The 17,795-nt window shown below is 37.0% G+C and overlaps 1 protein-coding gene across 2 annotated transcripts in view; it reads left to right on the top strand.

Annotated features, from left to right (window-relative positions):
* Positions 1–924: 924 nt before the first annotated feature.
* csnk2a2a (casein kinase 2, alpha prime polypeptide a) overlaps positions 925–17,795 on the top strand; it is a 471,730-nt gene continuing 454,859 nt past the window's right edge. Inside the window, 12 exon segments of one of the 2 annotated variants that reach the window (NM_131240.1) lie at positions 973–1,942; positions 2,838–2,949; positions 3,320–3,421; positions 3,752–3,802; positions 5,708–5,767; positions 5,851–5,934; positions 6,328–6,438; positions 10,437–10,538; positions 10,622–10,722; positions 10,992–11,140; positions 14,303–14,390; positions 14,471–14,987. In NM_131240.1, the coding sequence (NP_571315.1) occupies positions 1,842–1,942; positions 2,838–2,949; positions 3,320–3,421; positions 3,752–3,802; positions 5,708–5,767; positions 5,851–5,934; positions 6,328–6,438; positions 10,437–10,538; positions 10,622–10,722; positions 10,992–11,140; positions 14,303–14,376 (1,047 nt within the window). In that variant the 5' untranslated portion in view covers positions 973–1,841 and the 3' untranslated portion in view covers positions 14,377–14,390; positions 14,471–14,987. 2 annotated transcript variants of the gene reach the window in all.

Raw genomic sequence — 17,795 nt, 5'->3', positions numbered from 1 at the left:
CTGCAATAATTACAGCCGATGTTGAATTTGGTCAACATTGATGTGTAGATTCAGTCTAGTCAAATAGTGTTGAAAAACAATACAGTAGAACAATAATTTGCCTTTATTTTCTTCATTATTTACTTTTGTTTTATTTTCTTCACTCAAAATACTACCTTTACATTAAATAGTGTCAGACTCTAATAACATGCAGTGCAGGTATATGGTTTAGTTTTCATTTTTATAAGATACCTTGAAGAAAACAAGCATCCAAATCAGAGGAACCATGCAAAAAATGTAAAAGGTGTCTAGTTTCTGTATGAAGACCTAAATTAAAATATTAGTAGTAAATGGGTATAAAATGTCATTTTAAAAACGTTTAGTTTCTTGTTAAGTTACATGAATCTAGAACATTTTCATGTTAATGTTTTTTTCTGTGATTTTACCTTACGAAATGCTTATTTGACTCAAGTTTTCAATATTTAATAATAAAACTATTTTCTCATCTTTATTAGGTTATTTTGATCCGATTTCAATTGCTCGTTTATTACGTAGTGTTTATTCTTTAACTTTATAAAATGTTTGAATAATCATATTTTAAAAACGAAATTCATGGATTGGTCATATATTTTACATTTGGATGTTTTTTCGTGAGAGCATTTGCGTTATAAGGACTCACAAGCACTCCATCATGGCGATTTTGGACCTCGCTTGTGTAGGTGCTGCATATCATATTACAATAATTTTAGACATACACATATATATATATATATATATATATATATATATATATATATATATATATATATATATATATATATATATAATATATAACTCCTAAAGCAGAAAAACGGCGATCTGTAATTATTACTCACCCATGCAATTTTAATTTAATTCCACGGAGGAATTTGGGGGCTTTTATTTTGGAAAACGTACAGGAAGTTTGGAGTATTTCCGTTGACTCCATGTAAGCGATAGCAAAAATCGACTAGAGTGCTATCCTAGGGGTGATATCCGCCTACCTGTCAGCGGATCCCTCGATCACTTACTCAATCTAATTGGTGGATCACTTAGAGGAACTGGGACACTCCATTTGAAGATTAATCGCAAATCTAAATTCGCGTGTATCGAAGTTGTGGTGGCCAATAAAACCAACCCATCGATACCGTTAGCTTAGTTAGCGCAGTTATCCAGAGGGAACGATTTTGAAGAGAGCCCGCTGAACCGCTGTAATGACTATTATATTTGCCAAAAGCGATGATCAAACGCTTTTTACTCCCAGAGACAATCGATCAACTCGACATTTCGGCTGCTTCACGTTGTTTATGTTCCGTATTACCGCGTAACGACGTTCAGCGAGCTTGACAGGTCTGTTTCTCAATTTCTTTTTATTTCTCTCTTTGCATCAATGTCTATTTAAATGCAGAATAGGAGAACTGCGACAGGCAATCGCATATGCATATATTACGATCTGTTTAAAATTGTTATTTGTTTTAAATAATTTTTACAAACGGACATATTATTAGGCTGCCTCGACTGACATTATGAAATCCTGATTCATTTAAAATACACTGGCGGTCCATCAGAAAATAAGCTGTTTTCTGAACCGTTTTGGACGCCCTTTGCTTTTTGCTTTGGCTTTTAGTGGCGCGAGCATAAGCGCGAGGTCATGCGCGCCTCTGCTGAGCAGCTGTCAATCACAATTGTTCGCGAGAGATCGCACTGACGCGGCTTGCAACGGTGTTTTCCGGTACCACAGTGCTTTCTGTAGTGTTTCACAAAAGAGGTTAACTTGTCGCTGTCGCTTGGAGAATCTCGTAGTAGTAGGTGGAGAGAAGGCGGATCGACTGGCAAAACCCGCCATGCCCGGTCCGGTGAGCAGCAAAGCACGGGTGTATGCAGATGCCAACACTGTGAAGAGCAAGGAATACTGGGATTATGAAGCACATGTGCCTAGCTGGAGGTATAAAGATGATATTACCAAATATATCATTGTAAAAAGTACTATTTCCTTTTAATTGCATATTCTATAAAAATGTAAATAGTATATACATATAGTGTATTGCTGCAGTATTTAGTCAGCCTTCTTTTGCCAGATGTTGTTCCCTTGTATTCAAAACACCACTGTGTTTTTTTTTTTTTCAATGTGCTCAGTAAATCTTGGTAGTTGTTACACCATATAATGTTACTATTTTGTGTCTAAAACATCCTGGTACTATGTAGGGCTGCACATTATATAGTTTCATCATTGTTATCTCAATGTGATGATTCACAATAGTCGCATTGCAAGATATGTGGCATTGCAAGAATGAGTTTGTATTATAAATTATCATTTGCATTTGTTTTTAATGCCTGTAATTGTATAATTGACTTAAAAAGCATTCAGGTATAAGAAACTGAACCATTTTTGACCTTCCCATGATTAATTTTAGTGAATTATTTTTCTCATTCAGTTACTGCACTTGAATACTGTTAGACTAAGGAAATGATACAACATGTTTTCAATTGTAAATATAAAAAATATTCAAAGCACATGCAAGTACAGAAATGCACTGCAAATAGCACAAACCACATCCAAAATGTGTCAGGGGACCCCAAAAAGTTTATAGATAGTTTATTATCTATATTGGAGATGCACTCTAACTGCAGAATTATTCCAATCAATCAAACACAACAAATTCTTTCCAAATAGAAATATTAAGTCATCTGGGGAAATTCATATCACGCTTTATATAAAAAAAAAATAAATAAAAAATTGCAATGCTAGATTTTCCTTCATCGTGCTGCCCTAGTGCTATAGCATGGTAGTATGTGTCCAGTCAGTAAACATGTTTGTGTGCTTGCTGTGTTTGATTCAGCAACCAGGATGACTACCAGCTTGTACGGAAGCTCGGAAGAGGCAAATACAGTGAAGTTTTTGAGGCCATCAACATCAACAGCAACGACAGAGTAGTTGTAAAAATACTAAAGGTAGGAATGCCTGCTCTTTTATTGTATAAACATGTAAGCATCAAGTAGATAGTTCAACTAAAAAAAACATCGTTTTGTTTTCATTTTCATATCCTAATGTCATTCAAAACCCATCTAGACTTTGGTTTCATTTCCAGAGGTCTGTGGGATCAACACGCGTACATAACATAAAATATGCTAAAAAAAAAAAAAACTCAGTTTACCATATTTGTTATGCTTCTTATATACACATTGCTCACTAACCCATTAGTTTTAATTGGATATTCTGCAGATCTGTTTGAACAAAAACAATGAGACAATATTAAAAATATCTTAATTTTGTGGTCAGAAATGGGTGAAAGTCTTATGAGTTTTTTTTTAACTCTTGCAGCCTGTTAAGAAGAAGAAGATTAAACGTGAAATCAAAATTTTGGAGAACTTGAGAGGAGGAACCAACATCATTCGTCTTGTAGACACAGTGAAAGACCCTGTGGTAAATTTGGCTTTAATAGTGTAGCTGTTATTGTTTTGTACAGAATTGTATTTTTGCTAAATTAGACTTAAATGTGTTTTGTTTGAGCCCCATGCTGAAATTGTGTCTAAAAGGTTTTAATCTGTGACACTTGCTAATTCTTTCATTCAATATTTTGTTAAAAAGGATAGTATTTTTACCTGCCAATAAGGTTTTTGCTCTCTGTTCTCTTTAATAAGTTGTCATACTAAATGTTGGTTTAAAATAACAGGACAAGTCTTGATCTTCTAATTGTATGTGTTATTTTATTTTCCTTCTGCTGTAATTGTATTTTTTCTTGTTATTCCACAGTCTAGAACGCCAGCCCTTGTGTTTGAGTACATAAATAACACAGATTTCAAGGTACTGTTTTTATTTACTAAGTGCTAGTCAAAACCTGTCAAAGTGTGTGTGTGTGTGTGTGTGTGTGTGTGTGTGTGTGTGTGTGTGTGTGTGTGTGTGTGTGTGTATTAGGGCTGCTCAATTTTGGGAAAAATCTCAATCACGATTATTATTTAAAATGATCATTACTTGAAGTCAAAATTATTAGCGCTCCTAAGAATTTTTAATATATTTATATATATATATATATATATATATATATATATATATATATATATATATATTTCCCAAATGATGTTTAATAGAGCAAGAAATTTGTTTTAATAACAAATAATGTGCCACACACTCACACAGAAGCATGGGGTCTTTCGTGCTTTCAAGAGCAGCAATGGTGTACAACTGGAAAGGGGGTGGTTAATGATGGAATAATCGTTTATCTCGATTAATGGTTTTTTCGCAATCGTTAGAAGCCAAAATTGAATTTGGATTTTCGATATATATACACACATACATACACACAAACACACAGATAAATAGATATGGATGGATGGATAGATATAAAAGCCCAAAATTATTCACACCCCAACAGTGAAAATTTGAATGTATCAGAATTTTTTTTCCAAAATTTCCTAGGACAAGTATGAGGATTGTTCAATAGTTTGATGAAACCACTTCGATGAAGGATTTAATCCATTTCAAATGTTCACGTACTGTATTAACTTCATTCTGAAATGCGAAAGTTAACTCGTTTTTGCGATTTGTTTTAGAACTTCTGATTCAGTTGCCTATGGAAAAACTGACTAGGAATAATAAATGGCAGAAAACTGTCGAACCGCTTGCTCTACATCAGTGTAAGGGTGCTTTCACACCTACACTTTTGTTTCGGAACGTATCTCGTTTGCCCAGTTAGCGCGGTTCGATTGGCATATGTGAACAGGGCAATCGCGCTCTGTTCCGCGCCAAAGTAATCGCTCCGAGATCGCTTGAGTGAGGTGGTCTCGGCTCGATTGAAATGAACCCTGGAGCGGTTCGATTGCAGTGAGAAAGCGATCCGATCCGAGCGCGCTTGTATCACAGTGTTTTATGGATATGTAATAGGCATACGGCTATATGAAGAGAGAATTATGAATAGGGCAGGAAGTTTCACGAGTCTCCGGATGCCCGCAAACGAGTGATGATCTCCCGGTAATCTCGCGTCTCTCTCCCAGTCCTCAAATAGGCATCGTCGCGCACCCTTCTCACCCCTCCCCACCGCATCTCTCCTCAGACACGTCACGCGCGCTCACCCTGTCAATCACCACCAAACCACCACCTCTCCTGACAGCTGAGCGGGACGCTGCAAAATAAACCCTGACACTCTGACCAGTGTAAGGAGAGTTTACTCGCACGTGACTTGTTTTAGCTCTTTTGGTCCAATTAGAAACTTTGCAGTGTGAAAGCGAACCGCTCCAAGAGCAAAGAGCAACAATGTAACAATTTTAATCTCTGTTTCGGAACAACTGAATCGATTCACAGGTGTGAAAGCACCCTAAGTGTCACAATTTAGTTCCAACCCTTATCAAACACACCAGATCACTAATTGAGTTCTTCAGGCTTGATTGAATCGTACAGGCATGTGTGTTGAAGCAGGGCTGGAACTAAACTGTATAGGGCAGCTGCACTGTAGTAACTAAGTTTTAAACCCCTTTTCAATGTGTTTATAAATATATATAAAACAAATGAATGACATAAAAAAAGTTTGCAACATTAAACAGCATTACAAGCTATTTTTAACATCAAAAAATGAATGCCATTCCATTTTCAATGGCTGCGCCCACTTGTACGTGAAGAATAAGGTCAATGTATATGGCAGGAATTTGACCAAAAATGTCAGTTTCACTCAAATGTTTTAAAACTTACTATATGTTGTCTTGTTTTTGCTTGTAGGATCTCTATCAAAGACTAACAGACTTTGACATCCGATTTTACTTGTATGAACTTCTGAAGGTAAGCATATTAAACGACGATTACACTTTCACTTATTTTCAAGGAGAAAGTGTGCTGTGAGCATGTGCTGTGTCTTCTCGCAGGCGCTGGATTACTCTCATAGCATGGGCATCATGCATCGCGACGTCAAGCCTCATAATGTCATGATAGACCACCAAATGAGAAAGGTAGAACGATTAAAGGGATAGTTCACCCGCATCACCCACCAAAAAGCTTTCTTTATTCTGTTGAACACAAAAGAAATGTATTTTGAAGAAAACTGAAAATATGTAACCATTGACTTCCACTGTAGGAAAAACAAATACTACGGACGAAAATGGTTGCAGGTTTTCAGCTTTCTTCAGAATATATTTTTGTGTTTAATAAAAAAAGAAACTGATAAAGGTTTGAAACAAGTGTAGGATAAGTAAATGATAAGAACACTGTCATTATTGGGGGAATTATAATTTTTTAAAATAAAATATTTCTTTAGCATTGATGTTATTGGATTTAGAATTTGTGTTTGAATGTGTGTTTTTATTTTCTCTGTCTTTTTTTGTCTTTGTTTTTCGTGGATGTAGTTGCGGCTTATAGATTGGGGTCTTGCTGAGTTCTATCACCCTGCACAGGAGTACAATGTAAGGGTTGCTTCAAGATCATATAAGGGACCAGAACTGCTAGTTGACTATCAGGTATGTTGTGTGCTTTATATTCATTTAGAAATTACGAATATTCATTTAGAAATTTTGGAATATTTAGATTTCTACAAGAATAGCAGCTAAAATGTGTCCCCCTTGTGGAAATCAAACATTTATTTTCATCTTTAGCGTCTGTAATTGTTTCTCATGGGGATGTTCTGTTATTTGTGTCATTCACAAACACTAGTCTTTCATTTTTTTGCCAAATCTTGTTTACAAGATAGGGTATTTCCAAAACCTTAGGGCTAAACAGCAACTGTTGCCCTTTGTAGTAATGTGTGCTGCTTAAGTATTTGACTTTTTTATTTGTTTACTTTAGTGGTTTACAAAAATAATAACATATTGCACTATTGCTCCACTACAGTGAGTGGATGCATTTAAAAAGTAAATGGCGGGGAAAAAAAAAGAACAAAATCATGCACATTTTTGAAATGGGCTAATTATATATGGGTTGTAATTTATAGTATTTGGTATTTGGTTTAAATACTGTAACACTTTAGTTTAGGTACTTATTCTTACTATCACCATTAGATCATTACCTGTCTATTTTCAAGATATTGTCTGTTTATTGGTAGCTAATAAGAAATTACTTTTATTATACCTTCCTAATCCTACCAAATACCTTAACATAACTACTACCTTAAAGGGATAGTTCACCCAAAAATAAAATTTGTCATATTTGACTCACTGTTTACTTGTTTCTAACCTGTTTGACTTTCTTTTTGTATATATTTTTTTCTGTTGAACACATGAAGATATTTTGAAGAAAACTGAAAACCTGTAACCATTGACTTCTGCAGTAGGACATACTATGGAAGTCAATTGTTTCAGCTTTTTTTTTTAAATATCTTCTTTTATGATCAACAGAAGAAAGAAACTCATGTAAATGAGTAAATGGTAAGTACATTTTAGTGTTTGAGTGAACTATACCTTTAATAACTATTAATAAGCAGCTTATTAGGAGTTTATTAAGCTAAAAGTATTAGTTAATAGCAAGAATTGTACATTTAAACTAAGTGTGGCCTTACATTTTTTAAATTGGGTTGTAAAATATATTTATTTTTATAAATCAGGGTTTGTAAAACATTAAATTAAACCAATCAAACAAGAAGTCATGGTCAGATATTTACCCTTAATTAAGAACTAGTGTTAATATGTTTAATTCTTAAAATAATGCCCATCTTTTTGGTAGAGTAAATAGAAAGCAAAAAGATTTCCAATTTTATTTTTGTTAAATATTATAATTTATTAACCGGTATAATAATAAATGTAATAAATGAGTAATAAATGACAGTGCTAAGCAAACTGTGATAAAGTGAAGGCATAATGGTTAGTGAGTCAGACTTGTAACCTGAACTCTCCGGGCGGGATTGTAAGTGGGGGGAGGTAATATCTAGCACTTCTTTCCACCCTGAATACCACAACTGAGGTGAAACCCTTGAGCTAGGCACCAAAAACCCCCAACTGCTTCTTGGATGCCGCAGCAACATAGTTGCTCACTGCTGAGGGTGTGTGTTCATGGTTTGTGTGTGTTCACAGATGTGTCCACACGTCACTTCACTTGACTTCAACATTTTTAGCAAGTGTCACCATAAAAACGTTTAGAATGTTTATCATTTTCTAATGCTAAAAAAACTTTTATGATCTGTGTTCATTTGTATGTTGTTTTTAATTGTATTTTTATTAATACATGTTCTTTCTATGAAAACAGCCTTTGTTGCTGACATGGCTTTAAATAAAAAATCTTCATCATCACTTGACAAGCGATGCACTAGCTCTATTCATGTTATCTAATTATAAAAACACAAAAAAACCGACATATTCTTTTTATCAGTAATGATGTAAAATATTTACATATGTCTTAATGTCAATTATAGATTTTATTTTGTTCAGTTGTTAATAATTAAATGATTTCTTACTATTTTCGCATATTTTCATTCTATTGTATTTTTTCTACACTATTTCAATAAATTTGTTACTAGTATATAAAAAAGTGAATTCAAGAATTTATTTGTCACATGGCTATCAGTCCTGCTCATGACATCAAATTTAAGTCAGTAGTGACAATAAACATTTTTGGTAGTAACAGTAAGCGTGGATGGGTGTTGCGGTGCCGCAGTTGGTAGCAATGTTGCCTCATAGCTAGAAGGTCACTGGTTTGAGTTCCAGCTCAGTCAGTTGGCATTTCTGTGTGGAGTTTGCATGTTCTCCCAGAGTTTGCATGGTTGTCCTCCAAGTGCTCTGATTTTCCCAACAAGTCCAAAAAGACATTCTCTATAGGTGAATTGGGTAAGTTAAACTTTTTTCCAGTGATGGGTTGCAGCTAGAAGGGTATCTGCATCGTAAAACATGTGCTGGAAAAGTTAGCAGTTTGCTCTGCTTTGGTGACCCCTGATTAATAGAGGGACTAAGTCGAAAAGAGAATGAACGAATGAATGAATAAGTATAGACAAATGCAAAGTTCTAAATGTCAAAGTTTGATTCTACCACAATTCAGATGTACAATGACAGATATTTTTGTCCATAGTGACATTTTTTTTTCTATTTAGTACATTTAATGGCTAACTTATTAGCCCTCATGCGAAATTTAAAGACTTCTCCATAGTCCTCTTTAACTGAGATTTTTCAATAGATTTTGCAAAGTTTTTCAAGATGTTAGTCTGGAGTTATTAAAGTTATAAGTGTTATTTAAAGGTCTAACTAGGTTAATAAGTTTAACTAGGCAAGTGAGTAGACAACAGCTGTTTTTAAAGCCAATCAAATAAACAATTATTTCTTAAGAGGGCTAATACAATTGACCTTACAAATTATTTTAACAAAATGCTTTTATTTTAGCCAAACTAAAAGAATGAAAATATCGGAAATACTGTGAAAGAGGCCTTGCTCTTTTAAACATAATTTGGAAATATCTGAAAACAAATGAAAAGTTCACAGAAGGTGTATTATTTTGCCTTCAGTGGTACGTTTTAAATAATAATAACAATAATATACACTACCTGATAAAAGTCTTGTTTCCTATCCAGGTTTTACAAAGTAAAATATGATCCTTCCTTGATTTTTAATTATTTAATTAGGACAGTAAGGTCTGACTTTGTTTTGTTTAGACAAATGTCACTTAACAGAAATAATGTACATTATAGAATATAAAGTTATGATGAAGTGGAGAAGGAATATATATTGTGTATGACTCCCATGAACTTGAAGGACTGCATCCATACATCTCTGCAATGACTCAAATAGCTTATAATAAAGTAATCTGGAATGGAAAATAAAGCGTTCTTGCTGGACTTCCAGAGTTCAAGATTATTTGGATCAATCTTCAATGCCTCCTCCTTCATCTTCACCCAGACATGCTCAATAATGTTCATGTCTGGTGACTTGGCTGGCCAATCTTGCAGCACCTTCGCTTTCAGTAACTTTGATGTGGAGGCTGAAGTATGAAAAGGAGCGCTATCCTGCTGAAGAATTTGCCCTCTCCTGTGTGTTGTAACTCTGCAGATCTCTTGAATTCTTTATTGCCCCATACTGAATGTAACCCCAAACCATGATTTTACCTTCACTAAACTTGACTGATTTCTATGAGAATCTTGGATCCATCCGTGTTCCAATAGGTCTTCAGTATTTGTGATTATTGGGATGCAGTTCAACAGATGATTCATCTGAAAAATCTACCTTCTGCCACTTTTTTTCAAATGATCAACTAGAAGTCAAGTTATTATTTGTTGCTTTTACAATTGATACCGTCCACAACACTTTAGTCAGGTAGTGTAAGCCAGTTTGTTTACTGATAATCATGTTATTGATCTTGAGAGCGGTACTTTCTCAGGAGTTTCACAGCTGAGGTTGTATGTAATTTTTTTTTTTATTCTCACAAAACAGTTACTGTCTGAATAGAACTTTGATTGCACATACAAGAGCCAGTCTTATGAAAACTTCATGTATTCCCACAATTTCATAAGACATTAAAGTTATGCCTCCAAAATGTTTTGCAGATGTATGACTACAGTCTGGACATGTGGAGCTTAGGCTGTATGTTAGCCAGTATGATCTTTCAGAAAGAGCCATTTTTCCATGGGCAAGACAATTATGACCAGGTATGACTTCAATTATTTGTCAGTAAAGAAAGTATGAAGTTTTAAAATGTTCCGGATGCTGACCAGATGAATTTTTGCAACAGCTGGTCAGAATCGCCAAGGTTCTTGGAACCGAAGAGCTGTTTAGCTACCTGAACAAGTATCACATTGAGCTGGACACACGCTTCAAAGATCTTCTCGGCCAGTGAGTCCTTCATCATTCACGTTTGTCATTTGTTGAAGATCTGTGTACAGAGCTGTTTTTGATGCACATATCGAGTTTGTAATGATCAGTTCTGCTTCAGAAACAAAAACATCTAGATTTTGACATGCAAGTAAAATCAGGAAACAAAACCTTGTGGTCTGTTATGGGAATATTCTGTATGGTCCTATTAGTTGTGTGGAAAATGACATCTATAAACTGACTTGAAATAGTTACATGGTTTTAATTTTTGAATTGGCAAACCTGTTCAGGCAGACACGCAAACGCTGGGAGAACTTTGTTCTGCCGGAGAATCAGCACCTGGTGAGTCCAGAAGCTCTGGATCTGCTGGATAAACTGCTGCGTTACGATCATCAGCAGAGACTGACTGCTCAAGAGGCCATGGAACACCCTTACTTCTGTGAGAGCACTGTCTTTCTCTACTTCTCTACTTTATTTAGATCTTATTACAGGATTAATTGACCCTGAAAAATGTAAATTCTGTTATTAGTTACTCTTGTGTCATTTCAATCCCCTGAAACCTTTGTGTGTCTTTTAAACACAATTGACGACACTTTAAATGAAATCAGAGAGATTTCTCATCCTTTATAAACCGGAACAGTCATGAGATGTTCTCAATTCATTTTCTGGATTTTTTAAGTATTGTGCTGAACCATTCTATGATCAGTCAAGTATGGTATTTAGGTAAGCTTGGAACGGCACAATCACAAATTGGGCTCGCCTTAAACCGTGCCAAACTATTGCCTGGCTGGCAGGTTTACCATAGCTTGGAAGCACAATATTTATTTATTCATTGCTGTACCACAAAGTAAATAGTCCCAAAACACTTTTCCAAGATCATGCCAAAACATTCCAAGATCAGTCAGGTATGGTTCTATTTGTTTCCAAGTAAGCCTGGCTAGGCGAAAGTTGCTATTTATTTATTTATTGATTGATTCATTTTTTACTGTTATTCAACAAAATATCAGTAAGACAAATATCTCCAAAAAGAGAAATATCTCGTCTTCATCCATGTTATTTGTTGCATTTGCATAACCATGGCAACAACTGGCACATTTGTATTGCATTCCAAAATGTTCTGTTATCTGCACCACAGTGGAAAATAAAACTGTTTCTGTGCTGACTGGCCTGGATTAGCATGAAACGGAATGGTTGTGCAAACTTAACCATTTGTCCTGAAGGTGGAAAAGCCATCATCCATATCAATGTTTACATTAGACTTGCGTCACCACAAATGGCACAATTGCATTACATTGCAAAAAGCTCTGTTATACATGTACCCTGCCAGTCCTAGCTGGGATTGAACCAGCGACCTTCCACATGGGAGTCGGTTGCTCTAACAAGGAGGCTAAAGACCATGGCCCCTAGCGTCTGTCGCTAGAGCACCTTTAAAGGTCAGAGGAGTGGGGTTTACCTGCACAGCACTTCACTAGCTGGCCTCCATTACAATCACCCACCTAAACCGCACTCCCATCCAGGGTTTTGGCACAAATGTAACCCAGCCGGTTCTACTGCACCCAACCCGCTCTGAGCTGGGATTGTACCGATGACCTGGGAGTCGGTTGCTCTAACAAGGAGGCTTAGGCCCTGTTTACACTAATGCGTTTTCGTTTTAAAACTCATAAGTTTTGCTACGGTTACGTCATCCATCCACACTACGCCAGAGTTTTCGAGTGCCGAAAATGGGAGCGTTTTGGAAACGCTGAAGAGGACGTTTTCATTCTAAAACACTGCTGCACCGTCGTAGTGTGGATAGAGGAAAACAGAGACATGTGAAAATGAAGGCATGGCTGCAGACATTCACCTCTCTGAATGGGGCTTTTCCTCAATATTAAGTAGCCTAACACACACAGTTCAGTCTCGCATCTTCTCCTTGTAAGTTCAGACTTCGCAAGTTTGATATGGAAAACTAACTCACGAGGACATGTCCGGTAAATCTTCAAAGGGAACAGTGTTCCTAATAACCTCATTCACATAGGGTGTTCTTAATAACCTCATTCACCCTGGCTTCGTCGTTTAACTTTCTCAACAATGAAATGATTTAAGGAACTGCCTATTTTCATTTTGATATTAACAACTCAACATACTGCATCGTGATGCATATATGAGCGTCATTTTCACTTTATGTATAACAAGACGGGGGCCTATAACATAACTGCCTCCTTTCATTTTCATTGAAAATATGAAACATACCCTCTCTTTTGCTGAATATCAATTTTAATATTCAATAACGGCCATTATAAAAGTATAACCTACAATAAGTTTATACATTTATAGGAAATAAAAACAATCAGTCAATATAGAGAATGTACGTGGTTACATTAATTATTAACCTATTGCGCTCAGCCAAAACACGTTACCTGAGAACAAGTCAGATTCAAAAGACCAAAGTCTGGGAATATGTGGTTAGATAAAGACAACAAGATGAATGAAATATCATGTTTAACAAATATAGTAAGATTTAATCAGCAGGAGATTCTTGATGAGCAGTCCGACGAGCAAAGCTCTGGTCTCGGTAGATATGCTGCAGCGCATGCCAGAGTGTGTGTGTGTGGTAAAGTGATGTGTGTTTTTAACGTTTGGCTGTCCAGAAACGCTAGTGTGGACTCAGATCGTTTCCATTCTAAAACGCCTTTTTAAAACTAAAACGCACTAGTGTAAACGGGGCCTAAAGACCATGGCCCTAACGACTATATTTTGTCTTCGCCTGCACAGCACTTCACTAGCTGGCCTCAGTTACATACAACTCAGTGGAAAAAGCATCTCTTTTTTTTGTGCTAACTGGACTTATTCTGCATGGAATGGAATGGTTAATCAGATAGAATGGTTTAATAGTTGAAAAAAGGCTATTGCCAAAACATTTCCTGTGAGAAGAAAAAGAACTTTGAGATCTTCAAAGTACCACACAGTACCATGTATTCAGTGAAAACATAATGAACCCTGAACATTCTTAAACTCAATCCTTTAATACAGTTTTACTTTCCTTCCCTGAATGTTAATGAAGTTGCTTGTTTGCTGCCGTCACAGCTGTGCTCTGTATGATAATGAAGTTTCGACACCCCAGTGTTCCACACCCATCACCGTTTAAACTTGGTCACCATTTGCTTAAGATGAGATCATCCTAAATATTGCTGACACAACAAAACTGTTGACTTTCATCTTCTCTATAAGGATTAAGCATCAACACACAATTTGGAGTGGAAGTTGTGTCAGGAAGATTAATTTCTTAGAGAAGCATGAGTTTGGTTACTTTTATTTCTTCTCCTGCATCAGGTCAGGGTGTGAGTTTGCTATGGGCAGTGGTCCCTAATGTTGAACCATTGTCGAAACTTGCTTTTAAGTAAACCATTTTCAACCAGCCAAAGTGGCTAGTGGGAGTGTCTATCTAACCTGCCAAATCTACCTGCATTTGGCGGGTGTAAATGTCAAGCATTGGATACTAGCATATTGCTATTTTTTATTTTTATTTATTTTTTAATTTCTTCCTACATAAAACTGAAAAATACTCTTTAATAATATATATTTTTAAATAAACTGTTGTTTAATAACCCATATTCTGTAGATCCTGTGTTGAAGGGACAGCCTCTGTCAAACTCAGAAGGCGCACTGGCAATAAGCAGCTCAACCACAACATGATGGGCTAAAAGCAGGTAAGAGCGACTCAACCTGAACTTACCCCTCCAAAAAAAAAAAAAAATCATTGATTAATTTTGAAATCTTTGTCTTTTAGGAAAACCTTTTTACCTCAACGTGTCGTGCAGAGACATGCTGCCTTTCAGGTGTGAAGCTTCAGTTTACTGGAGAAAGAAGTTATTAAGCAACACAAGACTTGTACAGAATGAACACAACGGGCTGTAGTCCCTCTCCTACATTCACTTTGTATTAGTGCTGCTTGCCATTGTTATCTAGGTACCAAACTGGTGTTTTCTCCTCCCTCCACCCATTTCTCTCTCTCTCTCTTTCTCTCCCTTTGAGTTGGTCATCTCCATTTCGTTTTTTGGAACAACACTGAATTAAGCTATGATATTAAGGCTGGGAAAGAATGCCTGCTCTTTCCTCAATGATTCTCAGGCTGTTGATGGCTGACGGGGCTCCTCATCCTGGTTGCATTATGTACTGGAAGATTGTGTTGTTCAATGACTTGCCCTGCTGATATGAGCTCAGATTATAAACTATAGTATTGTCAGGTATGGAGGCTTTACTGCAATTTATTGAAAATAAGATATATTAAATCAAACCGTTTTTAATTCTGCCTGATCTGTTCCTTTTTTTATTTTTTAATTGGATGTTACACTGTGGTGCTGTTGAATGCATGATTCTGATAGGTTGATCAGTGTTTTAAAGTGTGCAATTCATACCTGCCAACACTCCTGTTTTTTCCCAGGAGTCTCCTGTATTTCAGATCCATCTCCCGTTTTGTTCTGTCTCTCGGAAAACTCCTGGAATTTCACCCTCCCCCATCAGCTATTTGGTACAGTCCCTGGATCGCTGACCTTGGTAGTACAGACGAGGATCCCAAAACCCCACCCCCCGGCTCTTTAGTTTGTTACTCGCACTCCTCCCCCCTAAGCTTTACTGTTTGCGAAATACCCCTCTCGTATCCCGTGGTTTGGTCTCCCTGATTTTAAAAGACAAATGTTGTCAGGTATGGTGCCATTAATTTCAGAGAATCCCACAATTAAAGTAGTTTCTGGCAGGTCTTGACCACATTACAGTTCCATATTATTACGCAGTATTTCAGTTATTTCAAACATTCATTCAGCCTACAAGAGCAGAATATCCATAACTTACAAAGACACTGTAATGCATGAGTTGTCTGTTTAGGAAGGCAGTAATGGCACTTTTATTTAAGCAGATGTCTCACTGACAGCCCAAATTTAAGCTGTGGTCACACTAGATTTTGTGTGTGCGAAATTCTGTTGCATGGCACTGTGATAAGGGGCAGGATTAAACAAGATAAATTAGACATTTAAAAAAAGAGTGTGTGATTGGTCCATGTTTTACATTTCTGTGCTGAGAGGTCATGTTTTGATCCTCGATTGGTCTCACGCAATCATGTGATTCAATATTGCAGGTGAGAGTTCACTAAGCTTGAACTTCTTAACGCAGTGAACTGCGAAACTTGTCGCATGAGCTTTCATTTTCGGTTTGACGCATTCGTGTGCGTGTGTATAAATGGAAGTCGATGGGAAGAAAAGTGCAGTGTGACCGCAGCCTTAGCCTTGTTTTAGCTGTCTAAGAATAGCCCAAAACTAGACTATGTCATCAAATGCACAGGAATAAATACACTCATAGGCCACTTTATTTGGTACAACTGTCCCACTGCTCGTTAACACAAATTTCTAATCAGGCAATCACATGGCAGTAACTCAATGCATTTAGGCATGCAGACATGATCAAGAAGATCTGCTGCAGTTCAAACCGAGCATCAGAATGGTGAAGAAAGGTAATTTTAAAGGAAAAAGCAATGGCAAAAGCACACAAGAAGAGAAACTTCACAGAATGTGAATTGGAGGTGCTCCTATCGGAGGTAGACTGGAGAAAAACTGTGTTATTTGCAAATTTGTCCTCCGGAATTAATAAAAAAGGAAAAAAAAAATAGAGTGGGAGAGTTTATCTGACGCGGTTAATGCAGTAAGGTCTGAACATGGCACTGTGAACGAATTAAAAAATAAATGGTCTGATGTAAAGGTGCAGGTTAAGAGGAGAACAGCAGTGCACCGTCAAAGTATGGACCAAACAGGCGGGGGAACAGGGGACGCTGAACTAACACCCTTTGAGGAGAGAGTTGTCTCAACTGCAGGTGACACTTTACTGTCGGGAGTAGTATCAGTGTCTGTGGGAGACACAGATGTATTAGAGGAGCACTTTGTTAGGACGGTATAGCAGCACCCCTCCGCTCTCAAGGCAGCGCCACCAGCATTTCAGCTGCCCAATTGCCTGCTCTACTGACCGAGTGCGAGGATGGGCATCATTGTATCTGCGCTCTTGGTCAGTTTTTAGTTTGTTGAGGGGGTTTACAGCCACGTCTTTAATGGAGAAACATGGTCTCCTGATATGAAGTTAAATAATTACGCTCAATAAAATAAATAAAAAAAACTCAGTTGGAATAACATCTTTTAATACAACAAGAAGCCACCCATTGTGCACCCTGACACCTTGGATCCTCATCCTAATCATGCTGTTTGTGAGAATGAATTAATCGTGGGTTGATTAAAGCCACCTGGCCACAATATTAATTAAGCGCATTTGAGCAAACCATATTATTTGCACATTCATTGAATGAAAATGTTTCCGATTCACTTTTGCAAATTCGTCTTCAGATGGCACTCTTATAGCAATGTGCGTGCAGTCGATCGCTCTGATTACATTCGGAAAGCCGGCGATCGCTCAAATTGCGCTTTAATGTTTGGCTGGTCAACTGTATGGTATGGAAACCTTATATAGCTGCTAGACATGCGGATAATCCCATCCCATACAGCTGTCATATAACGGCTCAAAGGCGACTGGCTTAATCCCAAGCGTTCTGCCAGTTCCCTTGGGGAAGAACCAGTTGCCAGGACACTTTGTTGGTGCGATACTTTGTAGTGTGCAATTTATCTTAATTGCCTCTAGAAGTCCCCATTGAAAATAAAACAAACACACACAAGAAATGCACGTACGCCAGATATGAAGTTGGCACGGACCAATGCACATTCTCACGTTAATTTCATCATTAGTAAATCCAAACGTGAGCGTGAAAATGTGTACGCAAAGTGTGTATGCAACGTTGATACATGAGGCACCAGCTGATTGGTGGAGAGGAGACAGTGATGAAGCCAATTATGATATGGGGGAGGTTTGGAGGACATGATGGACAGAGGCTAGTGGGCAAATTTGGCCTACTATTTTTTATTTTTTTGAAGGACATCCTTGGATTTTTTACGACCATATAGAGTCAGGACTTTAGTTTAATGTCTCATCAAAAAGACAGCACTCACTGAGCAGTATAGAGTCCGCATCAATATACTGGGATGACCCACATAAACTGAAGGTTGAGCGCTCCCTGCTACTCT

The sequence above is a fragment of the Danio rerio genome, chromosome 7 (assembly GCF_052040795.2).
Source record: "Danio rerio strain M-AB ecotype USA chromosome 7, GRCz13ab, whole genome shotgun sequence".
Lineage (NCBI taxonomy): Eukaryota > Metazoa > Chordata > Actinopteri > Cypriniformes > Danionidae > Danio > Danio rerio.
The sequence above is the reverse complement of the archived record's forward strand: the minus strand, read 5'-3'. Positions and strand labels throughout refer to the sequence as shown.